This window comes from Carassius carassius, chromosome 5, assembly GCF_963082965.1.
Source record: "Carassius carassius chromosome 5, fCarCar2.1, whole genome shotgun sequence".
Taxonomy (NCBI): Eukaryota; Metazoa; Chordata; class Actinopteri; order Cypriniformes; family Cyprinidae; genus Carassius; species Carassius carassius.
In genome coordinates, this window is record NC_081759.1 from 21,142,330 (window position 1) to 21,160,754 (window position 18,425).

The following is an 18,425-nucleotide window of genomic DNA, read 5'->3' on the forward strand; positions in this document are numbered from 1 at the left end:
ATACAGGACGAGTTGTATGGAGCATTTTAATGTCTGTTTTTTCATTGTACTTTAAAGTTTTTGAAAGAAGTCTCTTTTGCTCAGCAAGAAATGTATTCAATCAAATTTGAAATGATCTTTTCTTTTTAAATGTATATTAAGATGTAATTTATTCCTATGATGGGAATGCTGAAAACATTTATACTGACCACAAACTTTTTTATTTAATTAAAGTTTTTCTAAATTTGTATATATTTTTTCGAGCAACGCAGATTTTTGGGTTGTCTTATGTTTAAATCATCGTTTAAACTATAACTTTAAGATTAGAAGTCTACGACATTCTCTGACAAGTCCGAGCACAAAACTTTTTTCAATTTAAACTTATTTATTCAGTTTATTAATATTAAAACATTTAGTGAGTGTTTAGTAGCACACAGGCTTTGCTCTTTCCTGGTGAACTGCATTTTTGCGCAGTGAACATTACAGAAGTGTAAATTCAGCTATATTCAAATATAAACCTGGATTCATCTTGAATGTAAAAGTCAGTAAATGGTCTGTGTTTTACGGGAAATAGGAGTACCCAAAACATCAGTCACCTCACTAGTAGTGCTCTCCAGTTTCATTTCATTTCATCTTCGTTTCATTACTGATGGCCTTGTTCTGTATAGTCTTCCGGGATTGTGTCTGTAAATGTGATAAATTGTATATTAAGATACACACCGAAATGATCTTCTCGTATTGTTCAAGCACTGCACTCACCATTACAGCGGTATCTCAGATTGGACCAGATGATGTTTTCCTGTGAAAAGCAGAACACTCCAAGACGGCCTCCTCTCATACTGGTGTCAATAACAACTCCAGAGTCTGCAACCAAGTCGGTACCCTCATAGAACTTTACTCTGTGCCAAAACAGAGAAACACCACAAACATGTTTCGCACATCCAAATCCAGTAAAGTCTGAACTCTCCAGTATTCACGGCGTCTGACCTGATGTATCCCACTTGGGGTCTGTGCTTCAGATTCCAGCGATAGGACACCTTGTCCTTCCAGCCCACATTACGAGTGTCTTTCCACAGCAAGCGCACTTGATCATTTGTGTCTCCAGTGTGCCACAGAGAATTCCTCAGGAACTCCCCTGGCCCGGTTTTAGACTTCACAGCCTAGAAATGCAAATATATTGATTCATGTCTGTCTGCTTATTATTTAAACTTAATAATGAAATCTAATTGGGATGTACTTGAAATCCAAAAGAACTATTTGGCTATAGCGTTAACATCCGTTATTTCTGAGTTCAGCAGTAATGATAAAAGCAGACAGTAATAGAGATGAAGATCGCTGGGACCTTAAGCTGAATGCCAGGCTCAGCCACGGCTCTGAAGGGCACGGCCTGCCAGTACGTCTGCTCCGTCTGCTTCCACATCACCACATAGAAGCTTGAGGAATCCTGGTAGCCGAAGATGAAGCCTGCATAGTCATCATCGGTCACTGTATTCACGTGGAAGGTGCCCTCAAAGTCCACACCACTGAATGCTGTGTACCCTGTTTGTGGTGGCAAGACTGTGTCACACTTTGGCCAGATTTTCATTTAAAAACTAAATACTAAAGCTCATGTTTCAACCATGATTTAAACAAAACTGAGACAAAAATGATAGTTTATTCTTTAGTTAAGGAGATACTCAAAAAAATTACAATTCTCTCATCATTTATTCACTCTCATGCCATCCTAGATGAATTTGACTTTCTTTAGAAAAATAATCCATCTCAGAGAGTCCATATAATGCAAGTGGACAGCAAACTAAAAGCTGATGCTTCAAAAACGTGCGAAACAAACACAAAAGTAACCCCAGTTTAATTTCTTCTGAAGCGGAACGATAGGTGTGAAAAATACTAATATTTTAAAACTTTTTTTAAACTGTAAATTTGCTTCAGAAGACGCTGATTCATCCACTGTGGTTGCATGGATTACATTTGCTTTTGTTTTGTGTGCTTTCTGAAGAATCAACTTTGAGGGTCCTACTGTATCCACCTGAATTATATTATCTTACAAAAATTTGTGTTTCACGGAAAAACAAAAGTAATATAAATCTGGTACAACGTAAGGGTCAGTAACTGATGAGGGAGTTCTTTTCATTTTTGAGTGGAATACCCATTTTAATGATGTCTTTACTACCTTTCTGGGCCTTGAGCATGGTAGTTGCATTACTGTCTATGCAGGGTCAGAAAGCTCTCGGATTTCATTAAATATATCTCAAATTGTGTTCCGAAGATGAACAAAGGTCTTACAGGTTTGGAACGACATGATGAGGGTGAGCATTTGAAGACAGATTTATCATTTTTGGGTGAACTACCCCTTTAAATGAAAGAGGAGCATAGATCATTGAATCTGAACATAGTCCCAGCTAGGTAACTTACAATAAGCCTATTTTCAGGTGCTGGGTAATATCACTGCGCCTGCTTAACACATGGTACGGCAGCAAAGTTCCTTGATTATTACACTGGAATGAGAGTATGGTTCCTAGCCATATCAGCCTAGAAAATCACAACTTTTCATTTTCCGTCGGTCTTAGTACATGATGTAACTATAGAGAAGTCAAGTTTTAAATAGGAAAAACATAGATTTTTGAGCGAGATGCTAACGGTCTAAAAAGGATTCAATTATCTATGCTAAGCTAAGCTAAAAGTGCTACCACCAGAATGGATTCGAAAACAGTAAAAGTCAACTGTTTAACTCGAGAGGAGTTGGAAAATGATCCTATGTTCAAAAATAGTGGCGTGTTCCTTTAAAAGACCAATTAAGACCAGTATGAATTTCCAGGCTGGTCTATGCTGGATTGGTGCTGGTTTAGCTGGTCTTTTCACCATGGAAATACTCGGGATGATTTGAATGATGTGGGTCACATAAACATACCAACAGCTAGTCCTGGGTCACTATTCATGGTTTGGACAATCTCCATTCCCTGATTAAGAACAACCCAGTTGGGGTCGATCTGAGCCTCTCCCTCTGGATCCAGAACCACGGTTTGATAGGCTCTGAAGTCAGTCAGAGTGATCTCTGCATTCTCAGGGCAGGTGTCGATTCTGTCTATCACATGATCTTTGTCAAAGTCTCCAACACAGTCATCACCCACCCCATCATCTGACAAAGAAGAAGAGAAAAACAACATTTTGCTTAATTCTCTTTTTAGCAGTGGTCTGATTTTTGATGGAATCCAATATAGATTTGTAAGGCACATTATGATACAATATTTGGACACTTAAGTCACACTTTAAAACACAAATGTCCTTGTATTAGCATTTGCAAAAAATGTAAACTAAAACATTTGTCTTGATTGACTGAACAATTTATGACATCCTACTAAACACATGTTGCTATGCGTACTGTTTTCATCCTTTTGGTCTGGGTTTGGCACCAGTCTACAATTATCTTTATCATCCGTAATGCCATCATTATCATCATCATCATCACACTCGTCTCCAAGTCCGTCCTTGTCAGTGTCCAGCTGTGCACTGTTGATGATGGTGGGGCAGTTGTCTTTGGTGTTCTGATGACCATCTCCATCACTGGAACAAACAACCTTCGTTATAAACTTGTTTTATATTGACAGTCAAAAAGAAAGGTAAAAAAATCAGACTCTACCTGTCAATGTTTGTGTCACAAGTATCTCCAACAAGATCATTGTCGACATCAGACTGATTGAAAAAAAAAATAGAAAACAGATTCAAAATAGTAATAATGAAAACGACATATTTAACATACAAAATATACTAAATACACATTATACAACAGTTTGTTTTCCTGAATCTGGACAAGAGGCCTTAAAAGAGTGCTGATATAGGAACCTAACAGCACATTGTATTTGCACCAGTAGGTGGCAGCTAATTTTGTGACTGATTCTTTCATTCAAGCGTTTCACTCAAAACGCTGATTCATTCCGGACCGAATGAGTGAATCATTGAATCATTCACTCAACCGATTCTGTGTGTTGCTCAGAGTCACGAGAGGTTGTTTCTACTTTGGATTTGTTTTCTCTGTTTTCGTTGGTGAATAAAAATAAATAAATAAATAAAATAAAATAAATACAATTAAAATATATTACAAAATAGCTGCCAATTCTTTGTATATTAACTTGTTTATTCACTGAACTGTACTCAGAATCAAGGCATCAGAATCATGTTGTTTTGTGAATATTAGCAGGCAATGAGCAAGTGATAATTAGGGACAACAGTACTCTTGCTCGTTTAATATTGTTTAACTAGATTGGTCAGCATTGTTTGATGATTTTTGGATATTTACAGTGTTATTATTATTAATAATATTTTCTGAATTATTGAGGTACTGTTTTTTATATTTTATAATTCTTATATTTTTTATTTGATTTTTTTCAGCAAAGTTTTAATTGTTTTATGTTTTTGTAATTTGTATGATTATTTTTGTCTTTTTTGTTATTATTTTTTAAATATGTACATATATTTGATGTATTTACCCCTATTTACATCAAGTTTATGTAAATAATAAAACATTTAGTTTTAGTTTGTTAACATTAATAACATTAATGACTCCCTGAAACAAAGGGACGAAAGCAGTTTTCAAGAAACAGTCATTTTTGAAAACTAAAGCACTAAAACTATCCATTTAACTTAAACCTAGATGAGACAAAAGCATGATTTATTAAAATACACAGAATATAATAGAATAGAATATAATAGAATAGAATAGAATAGAATAGAATAGAATAGAATAGAATAGAAATAAAGTAATAAAGCTGTTTGGCACCTGGTTGGGGTTTGGCACCTCAGGGCAGCTGTCACATGCATCCCCAACCCCGTCATTATCTTTGTCCTTCTGGTCAGGGTTGGGAACCCTCTGACAGTTATCCAGGATGTTCTTCAAACCTATCAGAAGTAGAGAATGTTCATGGATGCATTCAGTGATTCATCACTAGAGTCAGAGTCAGAGCACCAGTGCTATAAATGAAAGTATTATGCAGAGGTATACTGTCTAAAATGTCACTGAATGGAGCAAACTCCATCAGGAGAAATGCACTGCGGTGTTATAGCGTATACAGTGATGTCTTTGTGTGCAGTTTGTCGGGTTATGCATGACACAAGGTGGCGGTGTTTCGGAAAGACTTCTGTGGAATAGTTTCCACGCGTCAGCAGCTCTTGGCGCAGGTTCTTGGTGGAAATGTGGTTGCACAAACTAGACATGACCAAGCTCTAAAGGTATCAAGTCAAGTGTCTGGATTTCTGCCTTGATGAACAGACCATAAATGTCAAGCACTGCCTGGACTCTATTTTGCTCGATTCAGACTGGAATAAATAATTGTCGATTTGAACAAAAAAGATCAGTGTGGTGCCGTAGAAGCTGTTAATACCCCTACAAGTCACTTCTGTTTTACATGACCCATGCAGGCAAAAGAGCGCTCTAATTTTAGCTTTAAAAACACAGAAGCTTCTGTTTTTCCTCACAAAATGACCTAAGCAAAAGGAAATCATGATAAAAAAACAGGCCCAAAGGGTGAAAGGGATATTTAAAACATTACACCCCATTTCTGCCACTAAATAAAATACACAGCAGCCGCATAGCATACGGAATACTAGCAGAGATTGGAAAAAAAAATTCATTTTGACAAAATAAGACCTGAATTAAATTACCATCCCCGTCTATGTCATCATCACAGGCATCTCCCAGTCCATCTTTGTCTGTGTCCCGCTGGTCCGGGTTCTCTACGTTTATGCAATTATCACAAGCATCACCATGGAGATCTTTATCACTGTTGATCTGGTCTATATTAGGAACCAACCAGCAGTTGTCCTGTAGAAATACAGTCATGCAAGCACTGACATTGAAAGGAGCTTCTCAGTTCATCAAATCATGATCTAATGCTGATTAATCTGTACCTGTTCATTGAAGATACCATCACTGTCTGCGTCCTCATCACAGGCATCTCCCTTCCCATCTCTGTCTGCATCTTCTTGGCCCGAGTTTGGAACAAAAATGCAGTTATCCTGAAAATGGGAAGTAAAATAATCTGGTAAAACATTACAATAAGATTTAGTTTGTTAACATTACTTAATACAACAGCAAAAACAACAATTATTCTGGGTCTGGGAACATTTCAGTTACATTGCTCTCTTTGGAGGGCCAGACAGCTCTTGGATTTCATCAAAAATATCTTAATTTATGTTCTGAAGATGAACGAATGTCTTATGGGTTTGGAACGACATGATGAGGGTGAGTCATTAATGACAGAATTTACATTTGTGGGTGAACTAACCCTTTAATATTGATTAATGTTCAGTTTTACACAGTGATCAAAATGATAGTAATAATTTCAAGTTGACAATGTTATTAATTTATGAATGAACAAAAATAGTAATGTTTTTATTGTATAACTGAACCCAACATGTGTACCTCGACTGATAAATGAAGAGAATGTTGTTCATTGTCAGTGCATGGTATCTAATCTGTTAACTGCTGCTAATAATCGAAACTTTTAACAAAAATAGCAGGTCACGTGAAGGTCACCTTCTTGCAGGTTCCATCTCTGCACTGAAGTTTCTTATCCGGATAAGCATCGATGTCTGTGTCCTTTCCACACACATAGCCATTTCCTGCCCAGCCAATTTGGCACTAAAAGCAACAAAGATGTCAGCTGAGAAAGTTGGGTCCTGGCTCAAAAGAAAAAAATCTTGTTGTTTTCTTGAAATGCACAAGTAGTCAAAACATCTGCGTGAATGCTTGACATCTCACCACACAGCTGATGCTCCCGTCTCTCTCCACAACACACTCTGCGTTGATGTCACATGGATTTGGCTGGCCGTTCCCACACTTCCTGTCAGTTAGAGGAGCAGGGTCCAGGCCAGTACTTATGCAGCCACTATATTGGTCACCCGTGAATCCAGTCTTGCACATCCCACAGTGAAACGCACCCTACAACAAAGCAAGTTTCACATATAAACTATATTTACTGTACCTGCCACTGGCCACATTAGTACAATGGGCTATCTAGGATAGTTATAGTCTTACCATTGTGTTGTGGCAGTATGAATTGGGTGTGCAGCCACCGTTATCTATCTGGCACTCATCAACATCATTACATATCTGATAAGAAAAAATGATAAATATGATGTTAATCACAGTATGGTACTAAAATCACAAACAATACCATTTTTACTATGTGTATCATGGTTATACTATTTTTGAATTTGTAGTTGTAGTTGGAGTAACGTGTAAATATCATGGTATATAATACAGTAATCATTCTGTATCATTGGCATACATTAGAGAGTGCTTCCGAATGTCTTGTTACATATGTTTGAATGTTAGGGGTTGGTAAGATTCTCTTATAAGTATCTAATGCTCACCAATGCTGCATTAGTTTGATCAGGCAGTGTCACATGATCCTTCAGAAATCATTCTAATATGCTGATTTCAAGAAACATTTCTTATTAATATCATGTTGAAAATAGTTGTGCAGCTGAACATTTTCAAGAAAATTGTGATTTTTTTTGGATTCTCTGTCAATTCAATTCAATTATTTGAATTAACTGTCCTAAATACATACTTGTTTGTTTGTCTGGGCATAGTGAACGCCCACACCCTGGATCTCTGGACCAATGAAGCCTCGGGGACACTTGTCACATCTGAACCCTGGTGCAGTGTTAATACACCGGACACCAGAGAAACATGGCTTGAACTGGCACTAAAATTGAACAGTTTATAAGGTTAGCTGGATTTATGATATTCAACAAACAATGCCCTGTATAGTATATGGACGAATAAGTCACACGATTGCACTGCAATCTGTGAAAAGTTCTATAAAAACCATTGGAAAATTACCTTAGAGCCTACATAACCGTTTAAACAATTATTAGTCTAATAAAACCCCTACTGAAATGATTATATGTTAATAAAGTTTTATTTTAATATAGTTTTATTGTTCATTAATAATGTAGAACACAATGTCAGATGTGTTGAACAGTCTGAGCTATTGAGATACTGCAGTGAGTAATGGAAATAAATAAAATAAAATAAAATAAAATAAGTCTTCATGAGTGTTCTTGCTCTTTCCTAAGTACCCAAACTTAAGTAAACAGGAAATAAGTGGCTAGATGAACATCATAAACAGCAAAACTTGATTCAAACCACAGAAAGACATATAGAATAGAAAATTATAGTATTATGATGAACAAAAAACTCAACATCTTAAGTCTAACCTCATCTACATCATCACATTGGAGACCATCTCCAGTGTAGCCCTCAGGACAGCGTGCACATTCCACACCTTCAGTTGTTTCGTTACACATGTCCGGCTTAAAACAGACCCCTGGCCTGCACTTGGACTGCTTTTTATGTGCTTCTGCTTTGTCCCGTCCAGACGCATCTACATGAAATAAAACAGAACCCTTGAGTTCACCGGTCTGACCCCTTCAACACCCTCATTCTAACCTCATTCTGTTTTCTCATTCTGAGCACAGGCATGAAAAACTGATAAATGTTTTCTCATTTCAGCTGTTTTGTAACTTTTTAACTAAAGTCTTACCTTTGCATTGAACACACTCCATGATAGTCCTTCTCAAGTCAGCGGTTTCTTTGGTCTGTTATGAAAACGGTTTGTTATTAAGTTGCTAATATTGTAGATATTTAAGATTAAGATTAAGATTATAGAAGTTCAAATATTTGTAAGAAATTTTCTGGTCACTAATTCTACAATGAATAGGGGATTTTCAAGCTTCAGATAACCAAAACAAAATTTTTTCTTTAGTTTTGTGTGAGCACCAGATTAATAAACACTAATAATCTCCCCGCCATTATTGAACCAGTGAGTTGAAACCTGATAGATACAGGAATCTTTCAGACTGGTTCTGTCAACTGATTTAGTGAAAATAATTACATTTACATTTAGCTGACGCTTTTATCCAAAGCGACTTACAATTGCTACATATGTCAGAGGTCGCATGCCTCTGGAGCAACTAGGGGTTAAGTGTCCTGCTCAGGGACATATTGGTGTCACACAGTGGATTCGAACCCGGGTCTCTAACGCCAAAGGCATGTGTCTTATCCACTGCGCCAACACCACCCCTTAATAATGATCTGTTCCTGAAAGAACTCAAAAAGAACTGTACTTTTTGTGTGAACTATCCCTTTAAGGAACTGTTTTCCCACTCATTTTCAAGTTACCTGCTGATCGACCTTCTGTTTCAACTCTTGGATCATTCGCATGAGCTCAAACATTGGGCCAGCTTCCATTTTTGAAGTTGTTCCTGCAGAAATGTAACATAATGATATTCTCTGTATTCAGAAAAAAATAAATCAAATAACCAATCATTAACAAAACTAAAGCTGAATAAGACGACAGAGAAACAATAGCCTCACCTAGTAGCTGCAGTGTTTCGCTCTTTTCACCGTGCTCTGGAGCATTGCAGTCCTGAAGCTCTACCACGTTATCAATAGACTCATCAAGCACCAGTTTGAGGTCTGTCAACTTGTCCTGTAACACACATATTCGCACACTGTAAAAAATGTAAGTCATTTTACAGAAAAGCACTGTTAAATGTTACAGTAAAACATGCTAATTACATGTAAGTTACCTTACACAGTGAAAAAATTATATGTAATTTTATAGTAAAATACAGTCAAATTTATGGTTTTTGACTCATCACATGTGATTATATTTTGTAAAGTAATTTTGTTTCACACAAGTATTGGCTGTTATTTATGGACATTTATTTAATGCACTTGCAATGAACTCTGATTCATCATGTGGTTTTTTATTATGCTACCTGTATATTAGGATGGTTATCAGCAGAGGCGTTTCCTCTGAGGCAAGGGAGGCAATGCCTCCTCAAAATATTGGATGAGAAAGAAATTTGTAGTACTAAAGTAAAACAATGTCGATAGTACAAAATAGTGCATTAACCCAATAAGATTCATACATGGCTTTAATAAAAATGTAAAAATCTAAAATACAATAGATTTATTCTTTTTATGATAGTGTAAGTAATGTATATTTAAGCAACAAATTGTGACTGGGACTTGAATTTACATTTGATTTAAAAAAAAAAAAATCATTTCAAAACCACCACCACACACTGATTATCAGTATATTTTAAGGTAAAAAGGCAGTTATTAATAGTGTTCAGTTGGCATATTAACATTATATCACTTATATATGAAATATATTGTTACAAGTTGTAAAATATACAAGTATCCTGCAAAGCCTGTAGTATTTTTACTAGCATTAGTAAAGAATTTCTGACGACTACAGATGCCAGTTTTTTACTGTAGTTTTTTTTTCCATCTTACTGTATGCATAGATAAACAGACTAATGAGATTATTTGTTCCACCTTCTAAGATTACCTGGGATGAGGTTGGCAGGGTCTTGAGCGTGACTCGTTTTGGGCCCTGCGGCAGTGATTTGAAGGCCAGCGGCACGTCCTGCACTCTGTCCACCAGCCTGCAGTCCACATAGAGGGTCGTGGTGGGGATGCCCTGCTGCAGCCCGCTGAAGTGGAGCAGTATATGGTGTTGTTGACCATCTGTCAGTGGCACTTTACCGAAAATGGTTGATCCAACCTTTCCATTGCTTTTCAGATATTTCAAAACGACTGTGAACAGAAAAAGTATTTAGTGCACATATCAAGCTTCTATTGAGCCACTGAACATAAAGCACATTAGTGAGCTCTGATCACACAAACCTTTGTTTAATTTCCCCTGAACGGTGAAATCAAAATAGTCTGTGTGGTCTAGGGCATTAAAGATGCGGAAGACCCGAGTTGGAGCTTTGTTCTGCAGCTGCAGGCTTGCAAGGATAAAAACGTTGTCCATGTTCTTTGCCTGTATTCCTCCTTGCAGAAGGTCAGGTAAGCAATCCGGTGACACCAGAAGATCATAAACTGCAAATTTAGCATTTTTGTCAACAGTTTTCATTTGTTTCACATTGTAACAGTATAAAATTAGGGCATGTACACTTTAATTCATAAACAGTTTTGCAAACATACGCAAATAAAAAAAAAAGCAAGAATATTAACATTGACAAAAAAATACATTTCTTAAATATTTAACACTTAACTATTATAAGGTTAAAGGACTTACCAATTCCTTGTGTTTTCACTGTATCAAAGAGTTGTAAAATGAACTGTAAACTGAATATGATTCTTATCCAAGTACACATTGTGGATTTTTTTTTTTATGTCGCAAATCCAGTTAAATTGTTCCACCCTTATTCCTGGAAAAATAGTTTCTGCTCTGACCCCTGATTCGGTCTAGATCAGTAGCCCTGTTCCCTGTAGTCCTGCAGATGAACGAGAACCAGACTGGTGCTCGAGTGATTTACGCTTTTCAGATGTCTCTCTCTATATAAGGTGTGACCAAGCACCTCCTCCAGAATGTTTCTGTGCTTTTACCAGTCACATATTGCTGTGAACAGGTCAGATCAAAACCTTCTAAAAGAGCTCTTTGTTAATGACGATAAATGATGGGAGGATATGCTTTGGTTTTTGGTCAGAACCTGCGCCAGAGGTTAAAGGTTGCAATGAATATTCCGGTTTAAATTATATAATTAAACAAATGCTTTTGAAAGCACAAAAAAAAGTTGGTTCTTATTTTTACGTTTATCGTTTTCAATTAAACTATACTTAAAAGTTACAACTGAGGATTTTTACATAGAAATAATAATGGATTTACAATCCGACTTAATCAAACAGTCTGCCAAAAAAGAAAGAAAAAAGAAAGGAAGAAATAAAGAAAATGAAAAAGAAAAAGAAAAAAGAAAAAGAAAGAAAGAAAAAAAGAAAGAGAGAAAGAACACATTTACAGGAATGATCTGGCATGATCTCTGCTGAGTATTGCCAGTTTGAGTGTACGACAGATGAGTTATGGAAAATCAATTAAACTTTCAGCTTCATATGAATGAGTTTACCACATTAACTCTACAACTGCCTGTGTATTGTATCCTGCAGATTCTCAAATAAAGAAAACTGAAAAAAAAGAATAAATAAATAAAAACAGAATTGTTTTATGATGGCCAAAATCATCAGGTCACTTCCTCTTATAGCCTATCCTAAATATAAATCTATATAACCTATTTTTATTTTATTTCTATTATTTATTTACAGTGTTGGGAAGGTTACTTGGGAAATGTAATAAGTTACAGATTAAAAGATTTAAAATGTGATAAATGTGTAAATATTCATCATAGTTAATTTAACTATTTAACTATAATAGTGTAACTTTATAGTCTAAGTAATTAATTACATTTTATTACTTTTCTAATAAATGTTTTCAACTTTTTATCATTTTCAAACATTTAAAGCAGACAGGGTTAACCTTGCACTAGGGCTCAAATCTGTCTGTGAGAAAATATTCAGATGTAATCCCCTTTGTAACGTAAATATTTTCATAAATAACTGTAATTTTAACAACACATTCATTTCATACACTTATTACAGTTACATTTATTTAGTTACTCTGTTACTTGTAGCTAGTTATACTCCCCAACACTGTTAATGTATTTGCTTAATTTGACAAAATCATTTATTGACTGATAAATATATATATATAAAGTAAGGTTTCAGTTTCTTGCTTACATTTATGTATTTTAGCAAGCATTTGCTGGGTGCAAGTTCACTCTTGGCGCACTGGGATGCTGCTGGGCTCGCGTGCGTGCGTGCGCGTGCGTGTGCGTGTGTGTTGTGTATGTTGCACACCATCATGGCGGAACCCATGGAGCTGTTCTGCTGGGGAGGCGGCTGGGATCTGCCGTCTGTGCACACAGACTCTCTCGTCGTGCTGGTAACAACACGGCTTATTTCAACGCTTGTGCTGTATGCATATTTAAAAATTTAATTTTTTATCACGAACGTCGATGCATTTTTGGATAGACGTGTTCTGTCCTGGGATCCGGATAGCTGTACGTTATCCGAGTCACTTTGATAAATAAATGTCTCTGTGCAATATTTATGCGCCAGTTCAGTTGGCAGCTGATGACTGTTGTTTTAGCTGTCATGCCTAAAGCAGCTCGACTCAGTTGTATTGCTTTGACTGATTGATAATAGGAAGCTAATATGTGTCGCACAGCTTCAGGTTTTATTTCTTGAAGGTCAGAGGAGTAATGCTGATAGGATCTGAATGGTATGGGCTCCTTTTAAACGTTTTCACCTAGATTATAGATTATAAACACGTGCTTGTGTTTTGTGCTGGAGTGTAGATTTATTTTTTATTTATTTTTTTGCAGCTGCCTGAAAACGTGAATGCGTTCTGTTCTGATAACCTTTTGCAAAAATGCACAATAAAAGTCCTAGTTACTGGATAGCGCTTTAGTGATGCTTATTCCTATTTACTTAAGCCTTAATCAATTATCTGTTCACCTGATATGTTTTTATGTTCTCTTACAGGCATATGTCAAATTTTCAGGTGCAAAGCTTGCAGTAAAGTATATTGACTGGACATGGAGGACTATCACAGGTCAGAAAGGACTGATTTTAATAATATTGGTGTTCGAGCTTGTTAAATATATTGAAAGTCTGGTATGTAGCCACAAGCATCCATGCCATTTTCCAAATGTAACATCGTGAAGACCAAAAATTGCTAAAGTGATGGTTAACCTGCAGGTGTCCTGTTTCTCCCTCACAGCATCTGTGCCACAACTACACTATGAGGGAACCACAGTCACAGAACCAACACAAATTCTAAACTTCCTACGAAAACAGGTCGAAATTCATATTTGTTTACAGATTTTTGTGTAAAGTGTTTGTCAGCAGAACAATCCTGATGATGATGAAGTATGATGTGCTTGAGGAAGAGTGATTATGCTCCCTGGATTTTATATTAAAATATCAATAATACATGTGTTGCTTAATCCACACAGAGATTCAATGCCGACTATGAGTTGACAGCTAAGCAAGGTGCAGATACAATGGCTTATATCGCCCTCCTGGAGGAAAAGCTGCGGCCAGCTCTGGTGGGTCCATCTGCAATTCAGCAATTACTGACTGAAATCCTGTTTCTTATCCTCATAATGATTATCATATAGATTAAGTGTACATCTGTGCTGTTATCATGTAGCTGCACACATTCTGGGTGGACGCAGAGAACTATGCTAATCTGACCCGACCCTGGTTTACGTCACATTCCCCGTTCCCCCTTAACTTCTTTGTACCGGGTCGACAGGCCAGCTTGGCTCTGTCCCGCATCTTACTGACCAAAGCAGAGTCGCCATTGCTGAACATCACAGAAGTAGAGGGAAAGGTATGAGAAAACAGATCCTATAATCATAACATTACGTCAGAGACATTAACTGTCAACCATTGCCTTATTTTTTTTCAATGCCGTGGTGAAATGGAAATGTTTGCGGTTCTGCATTGTGAGATGGAAAACAGTTTATCTCAGGAAAATTGTCTGTCCTCATGAGCAAATCTGCCTGAGATGGAGTGTAGAATCCAGAAGATCATGAAATAAGTTGTAGTTATGCCATTCCTCATAATAATGCATATAAAATTTGTATGGTTAGTAATAGAATTTCTTATAGATCTACAGTGAAGCCAAAGAGTGCCTGAATTTGCTTTCCCACAGACTTGGGAACTTCCATTTCTTCTTTGGAGACACGTGAGTTTTTCACTTCTTTTATTGCATTATATTTTTCAGCTCTTTAAAGGGACAGTTCACTCCAAAATAAAAGGTTCATCATCAGTTCATCAACTCTCATGTCATTCCAAACTTGTATGACATTCTTTTTTGCTTTCGTGGAACATAAAAGATATATTTTGTGAAAATAGAGTTAGTGTTTTTTGTCCATAGAGTGGCAATCAGTGGGTTTCATTTTTGTTATTTTATTCCCAACCTTTTCTATGTGAATATATTTGAAATTTTTATTTACTAAATGATGCTGCTGAAAATTCAGGATTTTTCTCACCAGGAATAATTTATTTTTTAAAACAGAAAAATGTTCTTTACATTGTAATAATATTTCACAATATTAATGCTTTTTTTTTTTTTTTTTATCAAATAAACACCAATTTGGTGAGCATTAGAGACTCTTTTAAAACGTTACAAAATCTTACCAACTCTAAGGTTTTGAACACTAGTGTATAATTGAGTTATAGGATAGTTTAAATAATTTCCTTGTTCCAATCTTACATTTCTTTCAGCTGTTGAACACCGTAGTTGTGGATAAACAAAATGTAGTCCTTTGTGTTGAGCAGAATAAAGACAGTCATGAAGGTTGGAACAAATTGAAGGTGAATAAAGGATGGCAGAATTTTCATTTTGGGGTGAACTATCCCTTTAAATGTAATCATCTTTGTCTATCAGTCTGAATTTCACCATGTTTTCTATCTGCCAGGCCTACAAGCCTGGACGCCTTTGTGTTTGGCCATATCGCCCCTCTAATTAAAGCCCCTCTGCCCAGTGGGCAGCTTCAGAAGCACCTGAACCAACTTGATAACCTCTGTCAGTTCTGCAACGCCATCCTTAAAAACTACTTTACCGATGCCCCTGCTGAGACGAGAATGGACTGTAAGTAGTAAGACCTCTGTCATAGTCTGTCCTATAGTCCTATATTAATAAAACCACAAAAATCATAGTATTAGTCATGCTCTGCTCTCTTTCTTCTTTTTATTAGTTTATCTCAACCTCCATTTGTTTGCTGCTAAATCATAGAAATAAACCAGACATTCATGATTCGTTACCCTTCTATTTGGCTTATAGCAGATGCTAAAAGACAGTTTAATAACAGCATGGTCTTGGGCCTCGTGGCTATTTTAAGTGATTTGCTATGTCTCTTTGGCTGCACTCTGTATCTGCACTAACCTTTCTTCCATGTGCGTAAAAATGCCTGCTTTTATTCAGAATCAGTGTCCTGTCGTCTTTTCTTTTCTGTCTGTGCCCTCTCGCTAGGCTCACTGACGGCTACCCATGATCCTGTCGATGCAAACCTCCAGAAACTGACACAACTTGTTAACAAAGAGTCCAACCTTATTGAAAAGGTCTTGGCCAGATGTGCTTATTCACTTCTGAATTTAACGTTGCTAGAAATCACAATTACATGGTTAAAAGTATGTGGACACTGTTTTTTTCAGTGTGTATTGAAGCAAGTATTTGCTCCTATTCAGAATTACACAGCAGCTTCAGGGAGGTCACACAGACACACATCTGGCTCACAGTCCATGTCCCAATTCAAGTCCAACCAGACTTTAGCCATTTATTTTTTTTGGAAAAGAAAAAGGATGGAGTATTGTGCTGAAAATATTTGTTATACGGAGATGGTATAAAAAAATGATGTTTTTTTGTTGAAATGATTAAGGGTTTTATATGGAAGCTTATTTTCATGGAGTAAAAAAATTAATTAATTTGAATTTTTTTTCTTTTTTTCTCTCACAAGGCTCACTTTTTAAAGAAGATATACACTCAGAAATGTTCACAAATAGAGATGTCATCTCCCAATTCTGAGAGAAAACTCTGAATTGTGAGATATGAATTCAAATTGTGAGAGGGATAGTTATCCCGAATTGTGACCAATGTTTTTTTTTATCATACATTCTCAACTTGTCCAACATGGTACAACATGGTTGTATACTTGATTTTCTGAACCTGCTGAAACAGACACAAGGGGAGTGTCTGTCCACATGCTTTTGGCTATGTAGTGTCTCTTCTTACACATCTTTTGGAATGAACACTTATCCCGTGGGTCTTATCGTCATGTATCGTTTATCTTATCGTTTTGTCACAGATGGATGACAATCTTCGCAGCAGTCCGCAGCACAGACCGCACAGACATGAGACCAAACCCTTGGCCCTGGCCGGTGAGAGGATCTCCACCCCTCCCTGATAAACAAAGCACAGACTTTACCATCATTTATTTATTTTCCATTGAAACTGAAATATTTCCAAATGTTATTTATAATTTAACATTCTTGTGCAGTCATAATAAATTAATAATAACTTTTCATAATGAAGTTGTTGAAATGTGTTACACAATCTAACATTCAAACCACCAACAACATACAGTAAAGGGCTTGTTAAAGCTGTTGTATTTAAAAATCGTTAACACATATAAACATTAATCTGACATTTGGTGACTTAAGATACAAATGCCATAGTTTAAAAGAAAAGTGAGTTGCATTTTCCATGATAAGTTTTCCTAGTGGTCATTGGCTTTTCAAACATCATTGTATATGAACTTTTTGCTTTTTTTTTTGCTTTCCAAATAGAAAAGGTTTTGTGTGTTTTTATTTATATTTTTCAATCCTGCACCAGAACAAGTTCATTAAAAGCTTTATTCAGCTTTTATTTCATGGCTTCATCATAGAGTTGTTTATAATGATCAAATTAAGAGTTTAAATGTTGATATCTTTAAGGGTCATAACAGTTTAGTTTTAGTGCACATGGCAGGTTAACTGTCACATACTGTAGTAAGCATTGTGCCTCATTACAGCATAATTCTTTCTCTTATTTTAACAGATCTTTCTATTGATTTCACTTGATTGTGTAACTTTCCACATTCTTTTGGGGCAAAGGGATCTTTCTTGACATCTGATTTTGTGTACTGTGTATACATTTATAGTTCTTCATATTCTTCTGGAGGTTTTATACATGCAAGGAATGCCTTAAAAGCCTTATTACTTAAAAATGTAATATGTCATTCATTCATTCAAGAAATTGTATATTTCAAAATATATCAATGTATAGCAAATATATGTACATATACATGCATTAAAGGGAAGTTCTTTGAAATATATTTTTATCAGATAAATGTGGATGAAGACAAGTTAACATGTTTAACTTATTATATATAATTTTTTTATTATTAGTTGTTTCCACCAAATGAAAGTAGCTAAATCGTGACAGAACTTATTTATGCTCTTTGAATGAACAATACTAACATATTGCACAACTTTCCATTCATTCATCATTTAAATGTGGCAGTAATAGAGAGACAGCTGTAGGGCTGCTGTTTGGATGTCACATGGAAGCTATTACATCTCTCCACTCCCCAAATATTCACATTGCCTCAACAAAATGGAAAGGACAGGAGGTTTTTTTCCTCCTTTGTCTTGCTGGTTATTTTCCCCTGGTCTTTACAAACATCTATGAGGAATTACGATTTTACAGATAGAAAGAAGAGGGGTTAAACACACACACAAAATCAAATAAAATATTTAGGGTCAGTAAGATTTTATAAAGCTGAACGTATACTTTTAAAAACGTAAACATTTAAATCGATAGAAATGAAATGTCTTTTAAATAAATGCTTTAATTATTCATCTCAAACTCTTGAAAATGATTATGGTTTCTACAAAAATTAGCAGCACAGCTGTTTCCAACATTAGTGATAATAGAAAAATTATGTGCAACAAATCATATTAGTATGATCTCAGAAGGATCATGTGACACTGAAGACTGGAGTAAGGGCTGATCATGAAAATTCAGCTATGCATCACAGGA

At 36.0% G+C, this 18,425-nt stretch overlaps 2 protein-coding genes across 6 annotated transcripts; one reads left to right on the forward strand and one right to left on the reverse strand.

The window, feature by feature from the left end:
- Positions 1 to 55: 55 nt before the first annotated feature.
- Positions 56 to 11,323, reverse strand: LOC132140986 (thrombospondin-4-B-like). The gene is made up of 21 exons (XM_059550107.1): positions 11,079 to 11,323; positions 10,682 to 10,879; positions 10,344 to 10,591; positions 9,359 to 9,473; positions 9,164 to 9,246; positions 8,526 to 8,580; positions 8,200 to 8,366; positions 7,548 to 7,685; positions 7,010 to 7,084; positions 6,734 to 6,913; positions 6,509 to 6,613; positions 5,881 to 5,988; positions 5,635 to 5,794; positions 4,754 to 4,872; positions 3,617 to 3,669; positions 3,359 to 3,540; positions 2,888 to 3,115; positions 1,322 to 1,518; positions 967 to 1,139; positions 739 to 878; positions 56 to 663 (listed from the first exon to the last, which is right to left on the reverse strand). The coding sequence occupies exons 1-21, from the start codon at positions 11,155 to 11,157 to the stop codon at positions 623 to 625; spliced, it is 2,844 nt and encodes a 947-aa protein (XP_059406090.1). The 5' UTR covers positions 11,158 to 11,323; the 3' UTR covers positions 56 to 622.
- A 1,335-nt stretch (positions 11,324 to 12,658) lies between these two features.
- On the forward strand, positions 12,659 to 16,932 carry mtx3 (metaxin 3). Of its 5 annotated transcripts, none has more exons than XM_059550109.1 (9): positions 12,659 to 12,776; positions 13,379 to 13,448; positions 13,617 to 13,693; positions 13,852 to 13,944; positions 14,049 to 14,231; positions 14,512 to 14,588; positions 15,325 to 15,497; positions 15,879 to 15,967; positions 16,711 to 16,932. In XM_059550109.1, exons 1-9 carry the CDS (start codon positions 12,681 to 12,683, stop codon positions 16,807 to 16,809), a joined length of 957 nt encoding a protein of 318 aa, XP_059406092.1. In that variant the 5' UTR covers positions 12,659 to 12,680; the 3' UTR covers positions 16,810 to 16,932. The 5 variants fall into 5 exon arrangements, with proteins under 5 accessions (XP_059406092.1, XP_059406095.1, XP_059406096.1 ...); XM_059550110.1 differs by having other exon boundaries at positions 12,757 to 12,894; XM_059550111.1 differs by lacking the exon at positions 12,659 to 12,776 and adding an exon at positions 12,919 to 13,115.
- The last annotated feature ends 1,493 nt before the right edge of the window (positions 16,933 to 18,425 follow it).

Bases quoted from the DNA above. Each gene is read 5' to 3' on its own strand.
- LOC132140986 (XM_059550107.1), bottom strand. From the start codon at position 11,157: ATGTGTACTTGGATAAGAATCATATTCAGTTTACAGTTCATTTTACAA. The intron at 9,247-9,358 runs GTGAGGCTATTG...ACATTTCTGCAG, and splicing joins CGAAACACTGCAGCTACTAG to GAACAACTTCAAAAATGGAA. The intron at 6,614-6,733 runs GTGAGATGTCAA...TGTTGCTTTTAG, and splicing joins ACGGGAGCATCAGCTGTGTG to TGCCAAATTGGCTGGGCAGG.
- mtx3 (XM_059550109.1), top strand. From the start codon at position 12,681: ATGTTGCACACCATCATGGCGGAACCCATGGAGCTGTTCTGCTGGGGA. The intron at 14,589-15,324 runs GTGAGTTTTTCA...TCTATCTGCCAG, and splicing joins CATTTCTTCTTTGGAGACAC to GCCTACAAGCCTGGACGCCT. The intron at 15,498-15,878 runs GTAAGTAGTAAG...CCCTCTCGCTAG, and splicing joins TGCTGAGACGAGAATGGACT to GCTCACTGACGGCTACCCAT.